This window comes from Rhipicephalus microplus, chromosome 5 (genome assembly GCF_043290135.1).
Source record: "Rhipicephalus microplus isolate Deutch F79 chromosome 5, USDA_Rmic, whole genome shotgun sequence".
Lineage (NCBI taxonomy): Eukaryota > Metazoa > Arthropoda > Arachnida > Ixodida > Ixodidae > Rhipicephalus > Rhipicephalus microplus.
This window is the reverse complement of record NC_134704.1, coordinates 175,090,416-175,110,248: the sequence shown is the minus strand read 5'-3', so window position 1 is coordinate 175,110,248 and position 19,833 is coordinate 175,090,416. Positions and strand designations below refer to the sequence as shown.

General features: G+C 44.5%; 1 protein-coding gene across 1 annotated transcript in view; it reads right to left on the bottom strand.

The window, feature by feature from the left end:
• Positions 1-19,833, bottom strand: part of LOC119173616 (pancreatic triacylglycerol lipase) — a 156,577-nt gene that overhangs the window by 106,622 nt on the left and 30,122 nt on the right. The window contains exon 2 of the mRNA XM_037424419.2: positions 10,195-10,384. Coding sequence (XP_037280316.1) covers positions 10,195-10,384 — 190 coding nt within the window. The remainder of the gene's footprint in view (positions 1-10,194; positions 10,385-19,833) is intronic.

Here is a 19,833-nt window from a genome sequence, read left to right as displayed (position 1 = left end):
AGCGGACGTTCCAAGGACTGAACGAGAGGAGGCACACGCACATTTTCTTACGACTTGCGCTTCGTGTCTACTTCCCACCTTTAACCACCTCTAGTTCATGGTATATATTAGTTCACTGTATTTATGGCACTGCGGCCCAACACTTGCTAAACCTTTATAGAACCAAGGAGGTTACGCCAAGCGAGTATAACGTAGCAACCCTTTCTTGTCAGATAGTGCTCAATGTACATGCGAATGGCTGCTAAGGGGGAGACAGGAGAATTCGGCTTTTAGTTAACCGGCACGCTGCGAATTTTTTATTGTTCAACAACGCACAGAAGAAATCTCCCACCGGCACCACCTTGGAGGTGAAAATGTAAGACTGGTTACTCACTACTACTTCGACTACGAGGGACGAACGGGTGCCGCTTTAAGGAGCTTCGCCCCTAAAAACTTGTTTTCGCCGCTCGTGACGAACCGACTCAAAAAATGTTTGTGGCGAAATGTTCCTCATCCGACACCCAACGACTTCCACTGTCTAACTTAAAATTCGGTACGGGGCCTGGTGAGTGGCCCTTTAAAGGGAAAAGAAAAGTGAGCCCCGTAACTGCCTGCATCAGGTGCGACACCTCAACAGTAGCTTAGAAGGAATGGGTGTAAAGAGGGATCAAAAGTACAGGATAAAAAAGTATAAGAGGAAGAGAGGAAGGAGAGAGTGAGGCGCAGGGATAGCGAGCGATGGAAGTAAAGAGAAGATGGGAAAGATGAACACGGTCGCTGGAGTCCGAGGACGGGGCACCACTCGCCGAGACCTCTTGTCGGCGTCAGGAGATGGCGTAGGGCTAATCCAGTCGGCCAGAGCTACGCTGTCGTCGTCGTCGGGGAATGGCGTCAGGAGGTGTTGAGGACCAGCCCAGTCGGCCAGAGATGCACTGTCGTCGGAGATCGCGAGGGCACAACTGGTGGCACGGAATCCAGCGAACGAGTCCCCGCGCGCACAAATCTAGCAGAAATCACGCATAATTTGAGCATATACAGAACGAGCGCGGACAAACTATTGTCACAGCTCTACAATTAAAGCACGCTGCTCAAACAGAAAGAAAGGCGCACGAAATCAACGCACGTGTATACACATGACGAGTGTGAACAACTCTCACAATTCTTACTTTTTCTTGTGTGAGCAGCGTGCTCCTTTCACAAACGCGGCCACGGCAGTAAGCGAAGTAACCTTTGTGCTCTAACGAATCACGAGTCTGAAAAGCGTGTGCGCAGGACACTACACTCTCTGTGGAGGTGGTGCTTGCCGGAACGCGAAAGGCGACAGTCTTTAGAGCACGCCCGACGCTTTACCCAACGCGAGCCCTTCACTCCATCTTGCTACTTATGACAGCAACGCACTGAAAGGACAGAGCTTAGAGGACTGTGGAACGGTGGGTAGTGTATACAAATGACTTGCAGCTAAAAGGTTTGAGGAGGTTCGCTTTGTGGCGTAGTGGTTAGCGTCACGCGCTCAGGAGCGTGAGGTCGCTGGTTCGACGCCCCACTGGAAATATTTCTTCTCGTTTTTTTATGTAATCTGTTGGCATAAATTGTGCAACGTCATATTCGTGGTGGAAATATGCCAGCGGAGTCATGTTGAACGCCGGCATAAAACACTTTCGCGTTAAAAGACATGGTGAACTGTATCAAAATTGAAGGGTGGTGGTTGAAGCATAACATACAGCAAAAAGGGGCTACCTATGCTTTTATACCATATAGTATTGTATAGCGTAATTTTGCAAGAAAGTAGCGAAGGAATTGAAGGGGGAGGAGGAGAGTAGAGAGCGAAGCATAGTGTAGCATGCTGTAGTGTGGTGGAACTCAATGCAACGGTTAGAAGGAGATAACGGAGAAGGAAAAAGGGTACAGCATTGCATAGTACTGGGCTGTACTCGCACTATAGTACGGTATAGTGCGAATCGAAATCAAGCTTGAGGAGGAGGTAAAGGAGGGTGGCAATGCAGCCAGCTCCACATTCTAATCATTCTTCATACCTGCACTGCGTAGCTGCCGCATCTTTTGTGGCTATTTTTAAGTCGTTGCCTCACTACTGCAATTGTACTTTTTCTTGTACTACTTTTAGTCGTTACTATAATTTCAAATATTTTGTGACAAATAAACATTACGGAACGTTTTTTTTTTGTTAAGGAAAAGGAATAGAATGATTTTTTTCAGTTGTGCGAAACTAAAACCCAAACAAAAAACATATCGTTTGGCCACCCTGTTTGCAGCCACACCTGGGGAAGCTCGTTTCAAACCCAGACCGAAAATACTCCTTGCCTCGACAGAGGTGTGGCTTTTCAAGGATTTATTCAATAATTTATTTTCTTCTCCATTTTCATCTCTTATTTAATGAGCCAGTTTAGGGGCACTTGTTTCTGATGCACACTGCAGTGTAGTCACACGGTATTTTCATATATCCCAAACTTTCATACTGAACAAAAAAAAAACTAAAGCAAAAATGAGTGTACTTATTTCAAATCATCCTAATTGCATGCCCTTTAAATATGTAGTAAGCCTATTTCAGTGAACGTTTTATATTCAAGAACTTATCTATAGAAAGAAAATTCTCCACAGTTTCTTGGTGAATAAAATTCCGGTAACTACGCACTCAAGCGTACTCCAACGTTACCGAATAATTGTGCTCAAGATAGTGTAGTTTCTTTTATGAAATGATAATCGATAGACAAAGCAATTCAAGCAATATATTTTCATTCTTCTTCAACCATACCTGTCCCCTCTCCTGATTTGTCCGGGAGATTCACCAATTGTGACCTGATCTCTGGATTGTACAAATGCTCTCTAGGTTTTGCCAAAAAGTGGCTGCCACAGCAGAGGCTTTTTTTATCCCGCGGGTACGTGACCTTTTCCTGCTGTGACAGTTGCGGTGCTGTGGAAGCGCACTTGCTGCTTCACTTTTGTAGTTCAATATACCCATACCTTAGAGTGTCACGTGGAAGAAGAAGCCACCAGACTTCCCGTTCGTTCAGACATGGTCACCACTCCCTCTTTTTTAGCGGTGTCTTGGTGCATCCTCCCGGGAGGTGTGGTCTGATCGGGTGGTGCTGAATTAGGCATCACGCAGTGATCTCTCTCTGTTCCCCCGGCCAGGCGAATGCTGCCTGGTCGGACTCTCTAGCTCCCAATGAGTTACCAATCAATCTTTTCTTGCGCAGTGTTCTGAGCAGCGTTCCAGTGGCCCTGGTTTCCACTATCAGAGATTCCATTCGGTGGAAAAATCCAAAAAGCATTTAGGAAGAGCTCCGGAAGGTGACTGAACACTACCGGTTGATCACTGAAGTGCGATGGTTCGGTCGTGAAGGTATTCTTTGCTGTTAGCCGGACCAGGCCTGTGTAGCAGATCTCCTCAAATGCCCAACTGTCGCGTCTCTACCGGTGAGCTGTTTCATACTTCCACATTTGGCATGTGTCATAGGTTTAGTCCGTGAGGTGGACTTGAGCCTAACTCCTCCAGAGATTTTAGAAATGTTTTCAGTAGCAGGAACTGTATCAGTGTTCTGGTGCTCGCGTATCGTCGACTAAAAGAAGATTCCGACTGAGTCAGTGATAGTTACGTTTGCTGGTACAACTCGACCAAGGGAAGTCAAGGCGTGGCCACTCATATACCGGGTTGAATTGATAAGCCCTCATCCACTGCAATGCGCCACATGCTGGCACTATGGTCACAGCATAAATGGGTGCAGATCGGCGGTCCATTGTCAGATGTGTGCATGCAGGGCAACACAACGCTAAAGAATGTACAGCACATGAAAGGCGTTGTTGCCTGTGCAACGAGCCTCACGCAGCTTAGGACACTAACTGTCCTGCAAGGGCTCAAGAACTGCAAATAATCAAAATCGTTGAGCAAAAACGATATTCTAGACGCCAAGCTAGAGTCATCATTGTAGAGTGGTCTCGGTGATAAGCCAGAGCTACGAGTCGTCTTAATCAGGCTATAGATTCCTCTCTCCCACAAGTAATAGCATCAACTATTGAAAGGTCAATGGCAAAGGCTATGGAATATCTTTTCCTAACCTAAACCAAATCATTCGCACAAATAGTGAACGCGCAGAGGACACAAATGCTGCAGAGCGTTATACAACCGGGTATGACTTCTTTGCCATCCTCACCACCGAAGGAGCTTAATGCGTGTTCGATAGAAACAGGTTCAACGGTAACTATCTGCAAGGAAATAATACTTGTCGATGAAGATATGGGTTCCCCAAAACCAGGTTTGTCTAACATGAACCATAAGCTAATAATTACAGTGAAGCAAGACTTAGATTGGAGTTCTGATTCGAGTTCCCGTGAATCGCAAATGAACTCCGAACCTAGAAACATAAAATGGCGTGCGTCGCCTGTAGCTCAGGGTTCTCCAGTGAATCACAAGGTCAAGAGTAAAAAATATCAGAAGGAAAGTGCTTCAAAAGAGGACTTTTTGAGAGATAGTATCTTGGAGAAGGCAGTGTATATTGCTGGTATTCCTTCGAAACAGGTGGACTTAAAATATTACAGTGGAACTGCCGGTCAATTTTTTGTGAAACAACTTATTTACACTACCTTTGTAATCAATATGTTCTTGATGTAATTCTTTTGCAAAAAACTTGGCTTTCACAAAACAAGAGTTGTTATATAAAAATGACTCATCTTTAGTTTAGATCGGCTTTCTAGGGGTGGTGGCTTAGCCATATTTATTACTTCAAAAATTGCTCATCGAGTTAAAATTACAGGTAAAGTAATGAATTTAGACAGTGAAATTTTAGTGCTAGATATGTCTCTTCCGGTATGCCCCCCCCCCTTTTCGTTAGTGAATGCTTATTTTCCAGGTGGTGTCCAAGATACTTCTGTGTTTAATTTTGTAATTTCGTCGTGTAGGAAACAATTGGTATTGGCGGGTGACTTCAATTCTCACCATACATCGTAGGGTTTCAGAACCGATATGAGTGGGAAGTGTTTGATGGATGTGGTTTCACAGTATACCCTAACATGCATTAACACACGAACACCCACTTTTGTTAGTAGTCGGTCACGTTCCACAATTGACTTTACTTTGTACAGTCCTAACCTCACTATCTCTACATGGTCTACCCTGAACTTGGGTAAAGTAGTGACCACTTGCCTAAATATTTTGAGATTGTATGTCTGGTGACCTCTTTAACTAGCCACTCAATAACTCCCGCAAAATTTAGTACATTTGAAAAATCAATACAGGACATCAGGTCAAACCGAATAGGTGAAAAGCCCCGCCGCGGTGGTCCAGTGGCTAAGGTACCCGGCTGCTGACCCGCAGGGCGCGGGTTTGAACCCCGTCTGCGGCGGCTGCATTTCCGATGGACGCGGAAATGTTGTAGGCCCGTGTGCTCAGATTTTGGTGCACGTTAAAGAACCCCAGGTGGTCTAAATTTTCGGAGTTCTCCACTACGGCGTCTCTCATAATCATATAGTGGTTTTGGGACGTTAAACCCCACATATCAATCAATCAATAGGTGAAAGTGAAGAGCAAACTGTCATGAATATAAGTAACGTGATAAATGATTCGTGAAATAAATCGAAATTAGACGTAAACGTAAAGGGATCTAACAAAGGTCCTAATAATTGTAGAAATTCAGCTTGTGCACGCGATTACACGTTAAGAAGAGCCGCGTGGCGTAAACTACTTTACAACCAATGCCCTAGAAATTGGAGAGATTATAAATATGCGGCTGTCATTTTTAAGAGAATAGTTTCCGCTGTGAAAAACAGCTATCATAGTCAGCGTTCTGAAATTCTGTCAAAACCTAGCAACAGCAAATCTCTTTTTAATTTCCTCGGAACCACAAAGCTTATACCGTTATCCAAGTACAATAAATCAGTCTACTAAATCAGTCTATTGTCTACTTTTCTTGAAGATATTCCAAAAAGACTAGAAAGTCGCTTTACGTCTGTCTTGTCCCACCACACTCGATCTCCTAAAAAAAGTGGTGGTTTTCAGGAAATCACTGCTTCGGAGTTTGAACAAGTAGTAAGAAACTTGCCCAGTACTGTGCCAGGTCCTGATGGCATAACTACTTAGACAATAAAAATCATTCATGAGGTTCTACCCCACGACCTCCTGGCATTGGTTAACCAATCTATCAGAAACTCATGGATTCCACCTGATTAGAGAATGGCTAACATGCTTCCTCTATTCAGATAACAGAGACGTTAGAGAACATCACGCCTGTAGCACTTACATCTAATCTCGTAAAGCTAATCGAAAGGATCTTACACATTAAGATAGACAAATGGTTGAATGATAACATGGTTTCGAGCCCACGCCAATGTGGCTTCAGGCGTGGTTGCTCCATTTGGTGTAACCATGTCGATTTGGAAAGTAGAATACAGCTTGCCTGTTATAAGAAATAATATGCTGCCTTAATAAACCTGGACATCACAAAAGCTTATGAAAGCCTGGAACATTCAAAACTAATAAATTCACTGTAAAACGCACGTCTACCACAATACATTGTAGAACGGGTGCATTCCTTCTTAAACGACAGAGAATTTTACTGTTTTCAATCTCGTTTATCGTCTTTAAGGCACAAACAAACTAGAGGTATCCCAGAAGGACCAGTGTTATCACCACTATTATTATTTTACTATGCCCTATTCCTATACAGGTGGACGAGCAAGTGTATGTGTATGCCGATTATATCGCGTTTTTTGCTACAGCAGCAGGTATACATTAAATTTATTGAAGTCTGCAGACGTATATAAACGCTCTGGAAACGTGATTAGAAAAAAATACACTTGTCCCCGTGTGTCAAAAAAATGCGATTATAGTTTTTCCTCCGAGTGTTCCGGTCTATATTGCTTTGCATTCCCGGCAAAACGTTATCCCGCACGTGGAATTCGTTAAGTATTCAGGAATCACTTATACTGAAAAAAATTATTGGAGGCCACATATAAAAAATATAGCTGCCAAAGGAATACGTGCGCTGGGAATGCTTCGTAGACTCAGCAACAAACGTTCAGGTCTACGCTGTGTTCTAGTCATGATTTACTGCATGTATATTCGCCCTATATTAGAGTTCAGCTGCGTCTTGTTTCCTCGTGCACCTGCATACAAACTATGACCACTGGTTCTTTTACAACGTGAATCATTGCGATTATGCCTTCTACTTCCAAAATTTGTCTCAAATACTATTTTATACAAAGAAGTACGCCTGCCTTCTGCTCGTACTCGGTTTAACATCCTAACCGTGCATACATTTCTGAATATCTATGCATTGCCATTGAAGAGATCGCAATATATTTTTCCTAATAATCCGACGCAATTTTTCGACCATCAGTGGCCAAGATTATGGTGTCCCCAAGTTATTTTCGCACAGACACATTTGGAAACATTACAAGTGCAGCTCCGTGAAGTACTAAGCATGCGCAGATCTGTACAAACGAGTCGAATAGAATTTGACGACATATTTCTCAAGAATGGCAAGCATTTACCCAGTAGACACTTAAATTGAATTTAGGAAGACAATTTGACTAGATTAGAAACAGCTGCAGTGATAGCAACCGGCGCTTCAGTTTGTGAAGAAAAAAGGCAGAAGTGGGAAATGCATCGTTGCACTAGGATCGGTCTTTTTCAATTCAATTATCTGACTTTACTCATATTCATCATGCAAAATTACTTGCCGTTATATTAGCTCTACGGAAATTACCCTTATCTATATTAGAAGCCGTCACTGTGACAGACAGCCTATCTATCCGTCTGCTCTTCATTAACTACATCAAATTTTTCAGTTTCTTTAGAAATATTTTATTCCCTCATTCCAAGACATATATGTATTATTGGCTTGGTGTTGGTATCAGGGTACAAAGGTATGCCTCTAAATGAACAAGCGGATGCACTCGCACTCCTATCATATTTCTGAAGAATTTCAAGCGTTTACCCTGTAGATACTTAAACTACATTTAGGAGGAACATTTATTTAGATTAGAGATGGCTGCTGTGATAGCAACTGACGCTTCAGTTTGCGAATAAAAGGCACGAGTGGAAACTGCATTATTTTGCTTGAATTAGTCTTTTTCAATTCGCTTACATGACTTTAATCTTATTTATTATGCAGAATTACTTGCCATTTTAATAGCTTTACGAAAATTACCGGTATCATTATTAGAAGCAGTCATTCTGACAGGCAGCTTATCTATCCATCTGTTCCTCAATAATTGCGTCAAATTTTTCAATGTCTTTAAAAATCATTTATTATCTCAAGCCAATACATATACGTATTATTCGCTTGGTGTGGGTACCAGGGTACAAAGGTATACCTCTAATGAACAAGCGGATGCACTCGCACTTCTATCATGTAATGGTCCGATGTCTATTTTGCCGACGTTGGCGTTTGTAACTGCGGCGTGTTTTGAAAAAGTTGCCATATCGGACAACTTCGCTTAGCCTGCGTTGTCAGTTTCTGAGTTCCCTCACCTCAATTATGTGGGAACAATCGATGGTGTTCCTCCAAAAGGACCAAGATTGCAGTTACCGAAGTACGATGCCGAGTCCCTCACTTAATTTTTACCTACACAAGTCTGGTCTGGTACAGTCACCTTTATGCCTCCATCGCAATGAGTGTGAATCTCTTCATTATTTTTTTTCTAACGTGTAGATTTTTCCCCAATCAGAGGAAAAGACCTCTAGATGAACTGCTTCGAAGGTCGAGATTAAACTTATCCCTTCCGGTTCTTCTTTGCTTTTGGGGCTACCACGCTGGGTTTTTAGCCACAGGAGCGTTTGCGTGGCCGTTCGAGATTTGCTTCGACAGACGAGAAGAATTGAATGCTAAGTTTATCAATAAAAAATAATCAAAATCAAGCATATTCAATAAAATTTTACACTTCGAAATTATGAACTTTTCCTTTTAAATAACAAGGCATCGTTCGTTTCATGGCCGATTTCCCATCGTGGGTTGCGCCAGGATAAAAGGGACTAACAATCAAAGTATCAATACTCTAGCCACTATAGCACCACGCATCTGGGCGAAGGTCCGCGGTCGCTAGGCCCGCTTGCCACTGTACCAAAAGAAGGCGCAGGAAAAGCTACCACACCTGCAACTTTAGCGGCAGTCTTCGCCCCCGCATTTCGTACGCAAGGCCTACTCCACGCACCCAAGCGTCAGTGCTGTCTGTTATGTTGTGGAGGTGGGAGCGAGTATTTTTCTTGAGTTCAGTTAAAAAGTCAATGGCACTGTGTTTTTGCACTGGTACGCCACTGAGTTTGGATGATTTGTGACTTAGTGGAAAAGTGACACGTATGGATTTTGTACCAATCGCCTGTAATGAGTTTCGCACGGTGGCAAAGTTGTCATGAGGATGCACATCGCTTTACAGAAGCATCAGAACTGTACTCGTGCTGTGGCAGGGCAGGACAACATCACAATTTTCTTACAAAAGACGTTCGAAGAAAGTGCGATGCGCGCAAAATGTCTACTCAAGAGTTTTTTTGTGGAACACAACTTGCCACTAAGCGCTTTGGATAATTCAAGAACGTTGCTTCAGAAAATGTTCCCGAAGATCAAGGACGCAAAGCGGTACTGGTGCGGACGTACGGGAACAAACTGCCACCTTCGAGGCAATGCCTGCAGATGCCGAAAACACAACTTTCTAGGATCTCAAACGTGGTGCTTTTTTCAATCAAAGCGTGTCGGAAGTGCCTCAGCCTGAGTAATTTCTGATTTGCGAAAAAAAAAGACAAAACCCTCCCCCCCCCCCCGCGCGCGCTGGCTGCGGTCTCCCGAATTTTCATGGTGCTAGGTTGGCAGGTATGTGTATCATGGATAAATTATTTTATAAGTAAGAAATTTCCGCAATTAGCATTTCCTTCCTATATAAGTTTATTTCCAATAATCTCTTTTCATGTCTCTCTGCACGGTGGGGAGATGAGATAAAGGAGTGAGAGAAGTGCCTATTGTGCGTTTTGTCAATAAACTGCCTAGCGCCGACTAAAGACGCTGGCAATTTGTCACTCAAAATGCATGTCTATCCTAATAATTGTTGTGAAACCTGCGCTTATGTCAGGATTAAACGAACACAGCTTGCTCGTCACATGAGACGCCATTCATCTACATCACCATGATTAACGTGCATTGATGCGATGCTAATTTTCAGGCAAGGACATTGAGAGAAATGTTCTTGTGCGCATAGCTATTGAATGTGCACCTGTAGCAGCCAAGAGATCCGTAGCAGACGCCCCTCTCCGCTGTGGCCGCGTTGGTGCTTCTTCGGTGGCGTCCGTTGTGCGCGCGCTGCCACTGTGCAATGGATGACGCCACCGCTGACCAGATCTCCTGCGGACTCGGCTCATCGTCGAACAACATAGGAACCGGTTTGAACAGTGCGCCGCGACTTCCTGCGAAGAGAGACACCAGCACTTTCAGCACGTGCGTGCGAGGCTGGCTTACGAACGTCGTGAAGTACCGAAACGCGCGTAGTGTGTACAAGTGAAAGCTCCAGGAGGTTTTCACCATTCAACCAGTGTGATTATCAGCCTTTCTAAAGATGGGGCAATCCATTCGACTTCAAAAAAACGTAACGACGGCTCATGGCGTAAGTTTCTATGTTCCACTTGGTATAGGCATCCAAGCAACGAAATGGCTTAAGCAAGGAGTTCTCTAACGCATGATGGCGTTGCACAATACAGATGCCTTTTGTATTTCTTCTCAATCTAAATGCGATTTCCATGGCCGCGATCGAACCGTCTCTTATGGGTGAACCGCTGAGCACCGCAAGCACTAAGCCACCACGGCGGCACCCCGCCGCGGTGGTCTAGTGGCTAAGGTACACGGCTGCTGACCCACAGGTCGCGGGATCGAATCCCGGCTGCGGCGGCTGCATTTCCGATGGAGGCGGAAAGGCTGCAGGCGCGTGTGCTCAGATTTGGGTGCACGTTAAAGAACCCCGGCTGGTCGAAATTTCCAGAGCCCTTCACTATGGCGTCTGTCATAATCAAATGGTGGTTTTGGGACGTTAAACCCCACATATCAATCAATCAATCACCACGGCGACAAAAGTCCCAGGAGAGTTATAGGGCCTCACCCTTATGTGGTGTTCAGAGTGCAACCTTTCATGGTGTGAATAACTTGGGAAATAACTGGCAAGAGTAAATATACACACCACGATAGGGGGACAATGGTATCAGAAAAACTGCGCGAAAATAACGCGGACGAACGAAGAATAGGAACACAGATTCTTAATTTGGCTCTGTTTTCGCCGCACAGTTTTTCAGGTATTTAGGGGAATAGTGAATGTTACAAGATGCCATTCTTATAAGGATGAATGATGGATGCTATGAGCGTCCCCTTCATAGTGGACTGCTGACGTCAGTGCCATTTCTCAAGTGGGTTGTTTATTTGCTTGTTTGTTTCATTATTCTGCAAACACGGATACACAAATAAACAGAGGAAAGAGGGAGAGAACAAGCAGGCAACTGTCACCAGGGCACAACACCTGCTTGTTCTTTCGGGAGGACGCAAGAAATAGAAGAAAAGAAGATGGGAGGGGATAAAGAGCAGAGAAGAGAGAGACGTAAGGAAAAAATGACAAAGCCTTACAAAAACGTAAATGAACACGCATAAAGAACAGTCTATAAACGTGTGGTCATCCCCGTTTGGTTCATATAATTTTATAGAGCTCGATGGAGTGGTCGCATCGAGACACACAACCTCTCGGAACGAGGTAAACACCTATAGCCACCAACTCAAATCGCACGAATCTATATTCCTGAATAGGCAAAGCGCGCTGCTTAGCAAACGGGAAAATGCACTATAGCATGCTAAACTCTTTAACAGGAGGCACAAGATGCACAGCTGACTGTAAACACGCCCTCGTTAGTTTCGCGTTTGCACGTCAGCAGAGCCGACTCTCAATTTATAAAACAGCGCTCTGGAACGACGAGGCAAGCCACAAACACAGGAGGGAATAATCCGTTGGCGGCATGCTGGTTCGCGTGCTGCTTTAGGAGGTGTCGATGTATAAGCAGACGAGCGTTGTACTTAAAAAAACGAAATGCACTTACTTTAACGTCACAAACGCAGCTAGTGGAGAAACTCAACAAATAAACAACATCACCAAGCTAAGACGCTGCACATTGATATCCCCCTCAACTGCGACATAAATAGTTGCGTCACCAAACATATTGGGCCTTACGACATGCATGTGCCAGGCGAAAAAGGCATGCTGGTTAATTTTAATTTCATCAGAATTGCCAGAATTTCTTAATTAACGTGATTCTGAATTATCCCAAGCACCAAGAAAACAACACTAGCCATTACGCTAACGCATTTTCGTTTCTTGATGATTACGTAAATTATGTACCTATGCCGCTGAAGGGAAGTGTAAAAGTCCTTATTTTACATAGCTTGCTTCACTCTGTGATCGTGGCTCAAGGATACCAATATGAACTTGTTGGTTCATCGTAAACTGGCTTCTCAGTTAGAGCACAAACACGCATCGACAAAGAAGAAGTACTAGAAGAAAACAAGCGGTAATTTTAACAATGAAATCTTTGTTTTGCCAATTGGTCATATGTAGGCATAAAATCAGATGACAACGATAAAAACTTCTCGTTGTTACAAATTATGAACAATTGGAAAAAACATTCAATGTAATCCGCCGAACCAACGCACAATATTTTGGTAACATTTGCATGTTATGAACTTCAGGGCATGCGTAAATACTCAATTTATTTGGTGTACAATGACAAGGACGACTTGTTGATACGATTGCCCCCGGCGGAAAGGATGCGATGGGTTTCTATTATCAGCCTTACAGATTCGAATTTCCTTTTGGAAATATTGACGGTGGCTTCTAGTAGTGGATGGAATACACAAGTATTGCAGTAAAACGCTAAGAAGCCGTAACCTGACGTACGTTACATCTTGTTTCTACGTTCCCTCAGCCAGTTGTTTATGCATTGTCTCGTCTGACCTATGTAACAAGTTTCACATGAGAGGTGGATGCGGTGAAACACGCTACAGTACAAGATTACCAACTTTTCAATCTCTTTCTTACCACAAACCGACCTGGTAGTCGATACAGGATTAGTGTTTCTGCCCCAAAATGTTCAACTTTTTAGGAGCTAAACAAAGAGCGCTTACGCTTTCTCGGCGTCTTGTCTTTTTCAAGCTGTGAGGTAACGGGTGAGTAGGACGTACTACAGCCATTCTTGTGTGCTAACATCCGCTATCATCCCCGTTAGCCTGCGGGCTTTCTGTGACGCGTTCATGATTCAGCAACTTTTCTGCTATTGACACCTACACAAGTTTAAGATACCCGGTGTCCTCAAGACGTGTCACATTACGAAAAATTGCCCTCATTAGCGGAAGGCACAATTTTATGGTGATATCTTCAAAGCGCAGGTTGGTTAAGCCCTTCTAACTAGCTTATAATAAGCCGAACAATATGGAAGAAAAGGTGTGTTGGACAGCAGGTCAACCTAAAATGAAAATCAAGAATCCGTAGAGAATCATCAACTGGCACTGCAGTCGTGACATTGACTTTTATATACCCGCGAATAATGGTAAACACGTTATCACGCTTCGTTTGAAAACACATGTTATGTCAGTCAAGAACTAATCAAAAGTCGTCAGCAAACCTATAGGCTTTTCTGAAACTTGTGACCTCCTTCTGGCGTTGACACATGTCCATGTTCAATTTCGCTAAAAAGAAGTTACTGAGCGCTGGCACCTGGCAAGGACTGATACAAATCTCTTTTTTTGTAAATAAGCTGTGGCTCCACTGAATAAACATTGATAATAACTAAACACGATAATTCTCTATAGACTCCCCTGTCGAAGTGCCTGTTTCATGTCAATACCTGCAGGCCCCATAACTGTTCATACATTCTTTGGCACACTTGAGATTGTCGTTGTGCGGAATAGAACGATATTAGTCTTTAAAATCAGCTGAGAAAGCTGTTAGGCACCTATGAGCATTTGTAATAAAAAAATTTCGAACTTTATCGGAACTTTTCCCGAGAAAGAAGTCACAGATGTCAAAAACTTCGCTCGAAACCCCGTGTCTTAAGTCAAAACATGGTCTGAACCCACCACTGATTATGTCCTGCCACCACGGACACCACCACGTACGATCATTATTTCGCTATAAAAGTGACCGGCAGTTGATCGTTCGTCCAGCAGAATGTAGCAAACATGTTTTGTGCCAGTATACACACCGCGTCCGATGCTCAACCTGTTCATCTCATCAGCTTCCACCATGTTTCTGTTCTGGGATACTGCGAGCACATCGCCCGATGTCACAACGAAGCCACTGACCTCCCCATCGGCTGCGCACTAAACCGTGGCCGGTAAAGGCACAATTACAGCGCTCACGCCGTTCTAAAGGAAGAAAGAAAAATAGAGGGAAAAGAAAGGCAAGGAGGTTAACCAGCCTATAAGCAGCCGGTTTGCTACCCTGCGCATGGGGGAGGGATGGGGGAGATGAAAGAAAGCAGAGAGGGAAGATAGAAACAGCACATTTGACAGCACATGCGCGCCCACTCAGTCATAGTCCAGTCTTGTCTTTCGCGGTGTGTGACATTGCTGTTACAGTCGCTTGTTCAAGTCGGTGTCGCGTAGCAATTTCAACAGAGCTGTCGTCGCCTTCTGTTGCAGTGTCTTCTCTCGGGCACTTGACAGAATAGTGTCCACAGATATTTGGCTGTTGTCGATGCGCGCAAAAGCAGACGCCAGTAACTGTCTCTGGATTTCATACAATGGACAGTCACACAGGATGTGGTGTAGCGTCTCTTTGCAATGACAGGCATCGCAGAGAGCGTTGTCGGCCATTCCTATGACAAAGGAGTAAGATTTTGTAAATGCCACTCCTAGCCATACGCGATGAAGTAGGGTGGCTTCTCTTCGGTCGAGTCCAGTGGGCATGCGGAGATCCATCAAATAGGACAGGTGGTGTTGACGATTCGTATCGATGCTTGGTGGGCACCATAGTGAAAACGTGATTTCACGCGCAAGTCGTCGAAGATTACTGGCAGCATCAGTCCTCGAAATTGGTATGGCTTCTTTTCGTGTTCCTTCAAGGGCTGCCCGCGCGGCAGTATCGGCATGTTTGTTTCCTATGATGCCGCAATGACTTGGCAGCCAATGACTTTCGGCTGTTATACGCCGTTCTAAAGGTATGCGCGCGGCTTACGTTCTAAGCCATAACGAAACTTCTCAGCCCGACATCTGCTGCTGAACACCCCTGCAGTTGGCTAACGCACCATCGTGGAAGACGCCAACGGAAGCGTTAAGTCACGTGAAGAAAACGTTAATTCTTGTCGAAGCTTTCACTCCACAAGCACCCATAGATATCGCCCACGCAGTCCCAGTGTGCCCAGCAAAATCGACTATATAAGTCTGTCTCAGACGTTAAAGCGTCTCTCGCCAACCGTGTCCCTGTGGTACTATAGTGTATGGCGACTAGTTCTTTTTGTGTGGACATGGAAGTTTCGGTTCTTCGTGGACACCGTTTTTCGCTCTCTTGCGTCGCACATTTGCTGGGCTTCGTGGTTGGCAAGTTTCGTGGATCCTCCAAATTACCAGGTTGCAGTGAAATATGACCAAATCAGCAACGGTTTGATACAACTATATGATAAATATGATTACCGGCAGGACAAAACATGTACGAATTATTCGATTTTCCTAGTTAACGAAAGAGTGCTGGTGTTTGCGATGTTACATGCTATAAGACTTCGCACCATGACGTGGCAATCGAAAGTAACGTGCCTAAACGCATCTATAGTATACGAGCAAACATTGCTGAAGGTCCTGTTTGAAGAGTAACTAAATTGGACCGAACACATATGGGAGGTGTCGGTGCAAAGTTTGAACTTTTAATCAACTGGAAAGGTTTCTTTTCAGAAATTTTGACCACACTTTCTTTGTAGCTTCAAGCTGCATGGAGCTGCATGAAGCTGCATATGAAAATTATTTATACTTTTATGCAGATATCATGTTTCTGTATTCAAAGGAAACAAGCACCGTTCAATGAGCTTCAGTATATCCCACCTTACTGAGTTAAGCTGCAAAGAACTGTACAATAATATTATTTGCAATTCCAAATCGAAGTTAAATACTCTTGGCATATATAGAGCTCCAACAAAAAAATTTTAGCGCGCTTACATTTATACGAAGATCATTTTATTTGTTATAAAATAAAAAAGCTTCCAATCCATGAGCAGGCGTCTGTTATAAAATAGTGAGACGCCTGCTCAAAAACAGGAACACACCTACCATAGCCCTTTCACGCATATTTTCAATATGCGTCAAAGACCGAGCAAGCAACCCATCTCATTATCCCACCAGTTCTTTGCAAGATGTTTTCCCCTACATAAGCTTGCAGCAGTGGTTCCTTGGAACCCAAGTTCTGAGACACTTTAGATATCTGCATCACTTCCGAGCACTTTCACAGCTTGGTGCTCAGGGCTCCACTTGAAGTTGTCACTAGTTTTCGGAACATTAAGAGAACGTCTTTGCACCCTTACATGAATAAAAGGGACTAATGTAGCCAAGTATTTTGAGGAATTTGTTTCCTTTTATTCAGCCACCAAGGCGGCCACATTCATGAACTCTCCACACACAGATCAAGTTTGTTCCTTCCTTATTAGGTAAATTGACTGCCCATGTTTATATGCGCTGAATTAAACCCGTTGCTCGTATTCTAGCCCTTACTACGTGTACCTCAATTGAAGTCCTATTGACAGCTGTGGGGCCTCTAGCGGTATTTTTTTTTGTGGACAACCGCCCCATAGTCCCATTCAAAGAAGGTGTTGAATAATAATAATAATAATAATAATAATAATAATAATAATAATAATAATAATAATAATAATAATAATAATAATAATAATAATAATAATAATAATAATAATAATAATAACAATAATAATAATAACAATAATAACGATGATGATAATGATGATAATTTAAAACAATATATATATATATATATATATATATATATATATATATATATATTGGAAAAAAGTGTATACCTGGGGGCTCGTTTTTCCTTGTTTTAACACAATAATAATGAGATCTAACAGACAGTAATGCCAAGGAATATACAGGGGAAGTTATAAGAACCAATGGAATGTAAATAAGAAAGAAACGTGGATGTCAATCTTACTTCTAAATTCACATATAAACCCAAAAAAGTGGATGGAGGGAAGGCCGCTGTGGTAGCTCAGATGTTAGCGCATCGAACGCGTTACTCGAAGGTCGTACGTTCGATTCCTGCTCACGGCTGGTTATTTTTTCATCCACTTTTCTTTCTTATTTGCATTCCATTGGTTCTAATAACTTCCCCTGTACATTCCTTGGCATTACTGTCTGATAGATCTCATTAATATTGTGTTAAAACACGGAAAAACGAGCCCTTAGGTATACACGTCTTTCCCTTATTTCATTGAACGAGGGTCTCGTAATGGCAGACTTGATGTGTTTAGGTTGTATAAAAGGGACAATTAATCAGCTGCCCGCTCATAATAAGTTCACGTGCTACGTGACGCCAAACATGCGTATAAGAGTGTTTTCACACTCGTCCTTTGGCTTATAGATGGCGCTGATGGTCACTCCTACTTCTAAATTCACATATTAACCCAAAAAAGTGGATGAAGTGAAGGCCGCTGTGGTAGCTCAGTGGTTAGAGCGTCGAACGTGCTAGTCGAAGGTCGTAGGTTCGATTGCTGCTCATGGCTGGTTATTTTTTCATCCACTTTCCTTTCTTATTTACATTCCATTGGTTCTAATAACTTTCCCTGTACATTCCTTGGCATTACTGTCTGTTAGATCATATTGCCACGAGGAATTGTTAAGGCGCAGTACAACGCAGACGTTGTTAAAAGAGGAACGCTGACGGCATCGCTACGACTCATGAAGCCCGCCGGAAGGCACGAGCCGGCCCAGCCTGTGCACGAGCTGCTACCGAGCAGCGGAAAAAGAAGAGAAGAAGAGGACGACGAGCGTTCGCTGCTTTCTCCCAGCTACTGTGTAGTTCTTTTGGCTTTGGGCACAAGTTCGCCCTTATTAAACCTTGTAAATAGGACGTCCCGGTTGTGAGGTTGTTATATCCGTTACATTTTCTGGTGGAGGTGCTGGGTACATGATTCCGAGCCCCACGCAAGAGCGAAGTCCAAGCACTGACCAGCCGCAACCAGTGGAGCTTACACCGGTGCACCAACGAGTCAGCCGCCGTATCCGAGGAGAGTTGCCAGAATTTGGGCCACTCCCTTCTGTATCAAGGGCATCGGTGACGGAGACAAGCGCCGCCACCACCATGCCGAGCCAAGTTACGCCGGCACAACTCATCGTAAGCCAACCGGTCATCCCAAAGGTGTTTCATGGTGACCCATACGAGGACGCCGAAGACTGGTTAGAGCATTTCGAGAGAGTGGGAAATCTAAATCAGTGGAACGAGGAAGGCAAGCTGCGTAACGTCTACATTGCGTTGGAAGACTCTGCACGAGTGTGGTACGAAAACCACGAGGCATCTCTGACGTCGTGGCAAGAGTTTCGGCGGCAGCTACTGAGTACGTTCGCCAACAGTGATCGCCGGGAAAAGGCGGAAGCAGCTCTCCGCACACGGATTCAACGAACGAACGAAACTGTCGCGATGTACATCGAAGACATGTCCCGCCTTTTCAAGCGAGCTGATCCTGGCATGACGGAAGACAAGAAAGTGCGCCACCTCATGCACGGGGTAAAGCAAGAATTGTTCGCGGGACTCATCCGCAATCCGCCCCGTACTGTTGCTGAGTTTCGGTCGGAAGCAACAACCATCGAAACGACGCTTCAGCAGAGAGCCCGACAGTACAACCGCGACGTAGCCGGTGCATCCGCAGGAGTCTACTCAGCAGGCGTCGTGGATAATCTTGACACATTGCGCGAGCTCGTCCGGTCTGTTGTCAGGGAAGAATTAAGGAAACTGCAGTCACCTGATGTCACCCCCGAGCTGTCTCTTGCTGAAGTTGTCCGAGACGAAATTCGACAGGCCATGCGGGAGCCGCGGAGTGATGTGCCGGCGACACGACGGGCGGTAACGTACTCCGAGGTGCTCAGGCGACCTACTCTGCACTGTTCGCCGATCGAGACACCAAGTACTTATGTGCAGACAATGCGCAGCCCGCCTGAAATCGTAGAGGCAACACGCACTCCACCTCGTGCGAGAGAGATGATGCCACGGAAGAGCGATGTGTGGCGAGATGCCACACGTAGGCCCTTGTGTTTCCACTGTGGAGAGGCTGGCCACCTGTACCGATTCTGCCGATATCGTCAAGCTGGTCTTAGGGGATTCGCCATCAATGCACCGTGTCCGCGAAACGGCGAAAGACCTTCCGAGATTGAAGAATACCTATGCTCACGTCGGGAATTTGACCCGCCTCGTCGTCATCAACCACGCTCACCATCCCCTATGCGCTACCGCTCGTCTAGCCCACGTCCCTTCCCAAGCACGTCTAGGCAGCGTTCGCCTAGCCCAAATCCGGGAAACTGAAGAGGGCGACCTGTGGAGGCGAGGCCGCTGGCGACTTGGGATGTGAAGATCCTCCACTGCGGTACGAGCCTGATAACGACGACTGTTTCCAGGTAAAGGAGTGCAGTACAGAGAAAATTACTTCAGACTTGCCGTTGGTGATTGACGGACTAGAGCTCAATGCTTTGATCGATACTGGTGCGGATTATTCTGTGATAAGTTACGAATTAGCGAAGCGACTCAAGAAAGTTCTGACCGAATGGGGTGGACCTCAAGTACGTACTGCAGGTGGTCACCTCATAACCCCTTCCGGCCGATGTACCGCAAGGGTCA